The following is an 8770-nucleotide window of genomic DNA, read 5'->3' as shown; positions in this document are numbered from 1 at the left end:
AAAAATGAAGCTCGTGGAAATGAAATGAAAATGAAACTTTCTTGTGTTGCTCCTTAGTAATTAATATGGATTAAAAGTTTAACTGATAAATGCTTGCGCCATACGCGTAAAATTTTAAAAAATCATATATTTTATTAATGATATTGTATATTCTAGAAATATTGCGTTACTGTAATATATAATATTGTTATAAAATAATAATCCACAATAATAACGATGGCATTTACACATGGTTTATCACACAAGAAATATATTTTGTTTTTGGAGAAATTGGCTGCTGAATGCCGCAATCTTAAAAATGGTCTTTTATTTAAATTCTGTTCAAACCAAACAATGAAATAGCATGAAAATTTGAAATAAATATCCCTAAACATTTAAAAAGTTTTTCGATAAACCTTTCACGAATAATTTTCACAGTTCGTTTAATTAGACATGTTCGTTTATGGTTTGGATACATCTCTTATTTATTCCCACTGATTCCTTACTATTTTAGTCATTTTGCATTCAAAATTATTGCCTAACATATAGTCATGATATTTACAGTCTGAGCCACGAAAATGCTCACATTTTTAGTGATTCAAAACCAGAGTAAATGTAACGAAATAACACCTGGAATAAAACTGAACAACTTAGACATGAGGATAATTGGACTTGTCTCTTGTGCGTCAAGATGTCTTGCAGGTTTTTCAGCTGTTCGACACGCCATCGAGGACACATCAACAGTTATTTCAACATTTTAGCATGTCGTCTCTCACGTAGCTTTTGAATGCTGTAGAGAAGTTCAGCTAACAAAAAGTGCCTCAAATGATACTCATTCCTCCCTGTTTTGGCCATCACAGGATGGAAAGTGCGTTGCTCGGGGTGGGTCAGTTCTGCGCTTTGATTTCAGTGTATTTACAGAATAGTGTTCTTACAAGTGCGGCGTGTAAAAAGCGGGCGCTCCGTACGTCTGTGAGCTCAGCATGAACGGAGACAGTACTGCATGACTAGGCAGGAAGGGTAACTGAGTAGTGCACACTAGTCCCCCAGGTGTGTGACTCGGATAGTTGGCATGCATTGATAGATGACCGCTCATGGGTGGAGACGGACTGAGAGGACTCAGGCTGCCCAAACCGCCGTTCGGTCCGTTCGGTCCTCCACCGCCACCACCCGTTGGAGCGCTAGTGTCTGCTCCGGGGTTCTGCTTCTTCCACTTTGTCCTGCGGTTCTGAAACCAGATTTTTACCTGCGTCTCCGTTAAACTCAGTGACAGCGCCAGATTGAGGCGCTCGCACACGGAAAGGTAGCGCGTCGACTTGAACTTGTTCTCCAGTGCCACAAGCTGCTCGTATGTGAACGCAGTCCGAGCTCTTCTTGGCTTTCCGGACTTCGAGTCCGAGCCGGAGCGTTTTCTCTTCGACTTGCCTTGCTGGTTCTGTCCATTTGAGGAGGACTGCTGGCTCTGCTGGCCGCCGGGATTCGGACTTTTCATGTCCGCGTCCTCGTCCTCTCCGTCGGCGTTTCCAGTGAGCGCACTGCTGCTCTCCTCACTGCACAGATCATCCTGCAGCTCGCTGTCCGTGTGATTCCCACGCGTAAAATCACTCTCACATTCTGAAGATCTGAACACGAAGCCATCCTCTGGAGGAAAACAATTTACAGTGATGCATTATTTATATTTATTTATCCTAAAATAAAACCGTATGGTAAATAAATTGATAGTAATTGTTTTGTGTATTTGTGTCATAATTATGTTTTCATTATGTTAATGTTAACAAAATCCTGTAATGAGCTACATCGTGGTATGTTTAAATAAAACAATAATTACAGTAATCAATTAAAAATAAATATACACTAAAATATGACTGTGAACTTTATTTGAAATTCTAGTAAACAAACATAATGAGCACAACCATTGTTTCTTTTCTTTTTGTTTTCATGAATAAAATGAAATGCACTTAGGTCTGAAACTTTTTTTTACACATTTCAAATCTAAAATAATTGTTTATGCCTGCATAACCTTTAAAACTCAAATTTCATTCTAAAACAAAAATGTAATATTAGTCTATAAATAGACAAGCTACACTGAAAGAGTTTAAAAATAGGTTAAAGCATCCATGTGCATGTCACTTTGTCTCGACGCGTTAAATGTTGCCGTCTGGACCATGTTTTCCATCTGTTTTTAGGTTATTTCTCATTTTGGAATCCAGTACAAACCAGTACGCTATTAAGTTAAAACTACAGTGTGCAGTTATGGTCTGAGTTAAAACGTCTGATCGGATCCAGAAACTGTCGTAAACATATGACTATTTGAAGTATCAGCAAATGTCCATTCAGGATTTGATTGTAGGTTTAGCTCAAGGATACCTTCTCTTCATTTTCACTATTCAGGCTTGAGACAAAGCTATGCAACATCGAAAGAAAAAACAATTAAACTCCTTCGATCACTTAATTCAGTGCTGATTGGCGCGTTAAGGACGCCGGATAATGGGGAAGATCGCCCCGGAGTGGCATGTGCAACGGACAGGTCGATATCCTATTATCGAATCGAGAATATCTCTTTCAGGCAGCTTGCAAACTCCTCCTCAACATCTAAATTATAGGGTCAAATTTCGGATAATTACACGATTTAAACCTGTTATACTTATTAAGTGAGATATCGATCACGACGCTCTAAAACTCCAAAAGCTGCACAAGCTAGGGAAAGAGCATTTACCTCCAGAAACACCACTAATTTCATTTACACACAGTCCAAGCATATTGTGCATTTAAATAAATTTGCAACATTTATAAAATAATTGGCTAATAAAATATTGGTAGTAGAAATAATTTATTGGAAAGTAAATATTTAATCTATTATACCTTTCTCCAAACAGTAAACAAATTATTAAGTGACAATGAGAGAAGTTTTGACTACTGTGACTACAAACTTTTAGAAAGCACTTCATTTTAATCCGACCTTAATAACTATATTTCTTCTTCTAAATAAGGTGGCTTTAAATAAATAGTTAATTGTACAGCAAAAGTTTTAATTAACCTGTCCCACAACGTTTAGCCTAAGCTGTGCTGCCCAGTTAAACATAACACCATTCAAAGTTCAACTCGCTGAAGATTTAGTTCTCAATTTTGACAGTTTAATTGTGACAGTCTAAATCACAAAGAGAGGAGAGAGGAGTGCGTAATTATTTAAAACTTACTAAGCAGTCCAGACGATTTCTTGCAGTCGTACTCTTCTGGATATGATTTCTGATCTGCGGCATGATCTGAATCTTCGCCTCTGTTTTCTGTCCCGAACCCACAGCCGGAGTCGCAGCCTGTCCGGCTGAGGTGCTGTTTTTTGCTTGTGAACTTATTTGGGTCCAAAATGTCCAGCACTGAGAAGGAGGTGGTCCGAGGAGCGCTGGGTGGCGGAAGCGCAGGTGCATCTTGACGCACGGAGTTTTCTCGGCTGTCCGCCTGAAGCACGTCTCTGGCTGCGGGGCAGGAAAACACAGCCAGCTCACCGGAAGCAATGCGCTTTTCTCCATGCGCCTCCATGTCCACGCTTTCCGGAGACGCGACCACGATCACTGCCGTTTGCGCAGCGATGCCAGTCGCAGGCGGTTCGATGGAGATGTCGCCCACCTGCACTTTATCCCTATTCATAGTTTCTCCCACTAGACACGTATTCGGCTTAAAGCATACCGGTGTGTGGAAAACCTCGGAGCACTTGATTCCTCACACTGTCAGTTGTGTATGCAGCAGTCTATCTATATCCTGTCCAGCACTGTGTGTTGGAGTGGACAGATGCCCGCGGGATGTTGATTTCTCTTGCTCCGGTTCTTCTTTTTTTTTTGGGAGGTTTTAACCACCACCCCCTTCTTGAGTTCTCCCCCTTCCACCCACCCCCCACCTTTATGTCCCGCCTGCGCGCCCGTTTGCTCTCTCACCCCTCCCCTATCCTTCTCTTACCCCTCCGAAACCCACGCACAAGCGCTACGCTTTATTTATGCATTCATATTCTACTGTGAGCAGTAATTGGCTACAAATTAATCCCGCGCCTCTAATAGCCTATTATCTCCGTCTGCGGCCGTGAGAAGCGGCGGAGGCGAGCGGCGTGTGAGCGATGATGTGGGCCGTTGATATACGCAGCTGTCACCTCACTTTCAACGTTAAGACCATTGGACTGGAAAGTCACTAAATAGGCTTATTTTTCCCCTTCCTTCCTTCCTCCCTCCCTCGCCTCTCGATTGAGGTTAGGATAATGATTGTTCCACGATAAATTTATGAGAAAAGGAGGACCTTTATAAAAGCAGGAATCTCGCCAACTAGTTAGCACGGGGTTTTAACTTCAAAACAAAACCGCAACAATCAGTCAAAATAATGGTTTGATAAAGGAATTTGATGATGCAAATTGTACTTGAATATACACAATTCATAATATTGTCTTGTTGAGTGCTTTCAACAGCTCAAAGTTAACGCCACATTCATTCCAATAACCAATTATCTAGCCATTAAGTAATTAACAGACAAATTAGTCGCTCTTAAATGCAGTTTGTGGTCACTTCTATAAATGCGCCATAGAATATCATGTTAAAAGAGAAAAAAAATTCTCATTAACTTCCAAGCCACAAATCTACAGAGTACCTAGTCTAATATGGTAAAAATCGCCATGCAAAGTTTAACAAAATTGGATTTCTAGGTCGAGTGGGTGACACATACAAGGTCAGTTCTTTGCAATTACCGAGTGCAATGATCCTTTGGGAGAAAGAAATTAAAAGTTGGGCAAAATAATGGGTAAAACAATCAGCTGTAATTTTAGTCGGGATGAACATGATTATCCCATCAAGAGCAGACCCACGGGAGCTGCCACACAGCGCTCCTCAATGCAGCACCAGCAACATAAAGCGGCGTGCAAGCTTTAATTCAACACCTATTAGCTCTTAATTACAGCTTCAGAGTAGACAACGTTAACGGGCGTTTTCCCCAGTTACAATCTATAAACTTTGTATTAATTGCGCTTCGTTGAAGGAATAAGCCTAAAACATTTTGACCTGTGTATAAATACCAAATATCAAACAAACTGGAATTCATACTGAAGTCATATTCATATTACATAATTCATTCATTTTTTACATGACATCAGCTACACATCGGTTAAAGTCCTTAAAGTTTATTAGTAACGACCTCCATTACACGTATAAATGCATTTTATTTATAATACACACTTGTAACAATTTTTCCCTATAGGTATTCCTTAAAAAGGTATTTCACTTCATTTAGACTGTTAGACTGTCCTTTAGGTTGTTGTGTTAGTTGGGAAATTACACACAGTTTTCTCGATTCAATGAATTCATAATGCAATTACACAAGAAAATTTACATGCAAACGAACATATTGTGGAGGTTACAGTTACGTAATGAATTGCAGGTATAGCGTCATCACGGTTATTGACGTCACGAATTAACCTGACAGTGTAATTACGGGCACAAAAATAATAAAATAAAATCAATAATTGTGCATTCGCGCGTACACACACACACACACACACACACACACACACACACATTATATGCTTTATCTAAATGATTACATAGCTTCAAAAACTGATTTAATCACACTGACATAAGCAATAACGTCGGATAATCTGTTGTAAGTGAGCTATTTTGCAACTTACAAATTCCTCTATGCACTCTACACAAGATACAATTCACACAAACACATCCCTTTGGTACAATAAACCTGTAAACCTACAAATAATACAAATGATTAATAGACCTGTTTTGGAAACCCTCGCTATGTCATCATGGGAAACATGGAAGTGCTCAGGGTTGGAACTGTGCCAGACTGGAGGACTTGAATCACTAGGGGAGAAGTGTCTGCGCCATTAATGAGCTTAATTAAGGTTAATGTGCTACGCTGCACCCCCTGATTATTGAATTAATCTGTTCACACAAATGAATCATAATTACGATCAGAAGCTCAAATATTGTCCATCCACAAGGAATATTCTCTTCTGCTTTCACATGACTTAGAGGCTTTAGGTAAATACACTTATTCTTTATGACACTGATTAGGAGGAAGTAAGAAAAGATGCCATTAATGCCTTTAAACCCATCAGCTATGATCACAAATGGCAGTGGATGAAACGTTATTTTTCCATACATTTTTCAGCATGTCTGAAACAGCAAATGACTGTCAGGCAGACAGGCACTGAGCTGAAAGCAGGTCTGTGCTCTTGAACAGAACGCCACCATTCTTTCTTTACAGGGACATTTCTACTGTAACATCCCCTGTCATTTTACTCTGTAGATAAAATATTGTGCTTTTAAAGGGGTCTGAGAATAGACAGCCTTTAGTCAAGGCAGCGGCCACAATCTAACGATTTTAAATGAGCTCAGAGTGGTAAAAACCTGACAATTCCCCATCATGGTGGCAGATGACGGTTAAAATGACCAGAAATCAATATTCTGACCGGGTGTCTCCTACTGATAAGGGAGGCCAAGACAATGTTGACTATTAAACTCGACAGCTTGAGATATTACACTATTAGTTATGCTATTTTTAATAATCTATAATATTTGCGCTATAGTTAATTAATTATAGGGCTCAGATAATATCTCAAGCTGGGATGAGGTCGGAGGGGTCTATTAAGGCTGGTAATGAGAAAGGAGAAATCTAATCTAAGGGATGAGGGGGCTGTGAAGGAACAAATATACAACCGGTGACATCAAACACATAGAGCGCTGGGGAAAGGGAAGGAGAGAAGAAGAGACAGTGCTACCATACACATGCAAATAATGAGGATTCTCTGTGTTCAAGGTATTATTTGTACAACTAATATAATAGGAGTTTCCTAAAAGAAAGCATCCACTGCTGTTTGATGCCAAGATGTGCCAGCTGGGGGCATGCTTCCCTTTGTTCTAATGTCATCTCATGAAACCCAGTAAATACACATACCCAAGAGGGTAATTATGTTGCATTACTCCATATGAATATGGATATACATATGTCTGGGATTACTGACATGCTTTTTTGCCAACAAAACCTCTAAAAATATATTTTCAGAAATGTGAAAGTGTTATGATATATATATATATATATATTTTTTACTTTATTCCTAATAACAGGAATAGTTTTAGGAATAAAAAAGTTCTCTGGAACAAACTTGCAGGCTGTTTTTACAAAACCCTGAGTCTTTAAGCTTGATAGTTATTAAATGATCTGTTTCCTGAAGTGTTAGATTGATTTCAAAACACACAGCAGACTTCCTGCTAGTGGCCAACATGAATAGCTTCCTACACTATAAGCACCAGAGCCTTTATAGAGATGAGAAAAATGTGTGGCCTCAGGGAGATCATTCTGATTACAGTTTGTGGGTCTTGGTTATTGTGTCCGCTTGTGATTATAGTGTCTCGGTCAATATGCAATACGGTTATTTGACTCAGTGATAAACATTCCTAGGTATGTGAGGCAAACAGACATATTGATGACAAGCAGAATTTGTTTCTTACCAGCGCTGTTTGCTGATTTCTCCGTCTTCTCCACCATCTGTGGGTATTTATGCACAGCATGCGTGGTATCTCCAGCTGCACTTGTGGCTTTAAATTGTGCCTTGTGCCAGACAGGAGTAGTTTAAATGCATTGGAACCTGGAGCCCTATAAGCTTAATTAACAGACAGATCGCAAGCTGTAAATCTGCTGATGAATCGCACTTTTATGGCAGAAAGGTTGAGAGGACAGGGCTCTGGGGTCCTGGGAAGTTCAAATAAGAGCACAATCATCTGATCAATCAGTCAATATTCATTTGGGGCAGCACCATTCAGAGAGAACAATCGCTTCACACTACACTAATTTCAAACATCTGCAAAGATGAAATTGCTCATGGTATTAACATACACAATAATCACCAAATAAGACAGCAAACTGCACAACATCACCGTAAAATGTGTAGTTTAGACCTGAGCTAGTGCCACTGCAGTGGCTAAAGAGCAACAGCATCTTTTATTAACAAAACTAACAAATAACAAATTACACAGGTATAGGTCAAATCTGATTTTGATCATTCCTAACTAACTTAGACATTTTAAGTAACACACATTAATATTTCAAGGCACACACACACACATTCCACCTTGAAATAATACGTTTCTTGAGCTCATATAATTCTTTATATAATTCCTATATATTTCTGTACATTTCTATGACTGTCTTCATTTGATACAACATGATGAAATAACAGAACACATATCATTGTCATTGATGGTCAGTTCTTTTATGTTTTATTACTTTGCTTTTATTTATAGCTCATTCAGGGCAGTTGAGGAAGGTATACACAGTGAAGATACACTGTACACTGCACTATAAATGCAAATATGATAACCACTGTATTATGTAGGCCTGAAAATCATTAATGTGGCTGTCATTTTAGTGAGCCTTAAGTGAGGTTGTATAATGAAATTATATTTGTGTTAAATAGTAGTACTTAACATTCAATTTCATGCTCACTACACCTCCCCAAAGGAAAGGTGACAAGTAGTACACATCTTGGATATGTTCTCAATACTTCATAAATGCTCTCTCTGTAGAGACAAAATCATATCAAAAATGAAAAAGATACAACAAGCTGAAACATTTGACCCACATTAGTAATGAAGAGGTTCTTAATCTCTTCTGCCGTTCATGTGAAGACAAATCAATACACTTAAATAAATTGTTACCATGTTTTTCTTGGCATCATCTATACATATCAACTGAATAACTCATCACATCGTCTACCATCATATTCAAAGATTCTCAAAGAATCTGCACC

General features: G+C 38.9%; 1 protein-coding gene across 1 annotated transcript; it reads right to left on the bottom strand.

Moving 5' to 3' along the window:
- Window positions 1-910: 910 nt before the first annotated feature.
- On the bottom strand, window positions 911-3624 carry nkx1.2lb (NK1 transcription factor related 2-like,b). Its single transcript, XM_058396156.1, has 2 exons — window positions 3177-3624; window positions 911-1620 (listed from the first exon to the last, which is right to left on the bottom strand). Exons 1-2 carry the CDS (start codon window positions 3622-3624, stop codon window positions 911-913), a joined length of 1158 nt encoding a protein of 385 aa, XP_058252139.1.
- Between the last annotated feature and the right edge of the window lie 5146 nt (window positions 3625-8770).

This window comes from Hemibagrus wyckioides, linkage group LG08 (genome assembly GCF_019097595.1).
Source record: "Hemibagrus wyckioides isolate EC202008001 linkage group LG08, SWU_Hwy_1.0, whole genome shotgun sequence".
Lineage (NCBI taxonomy): Eukaryota > Metazoa > Chordata > Actinopteri > Siluriformes > Bagridae > Hemibagrus > Hemibagrus wyckioides.
This window is presented reverse-complemented; position numbering and strand designations above follow the sequence as displayed.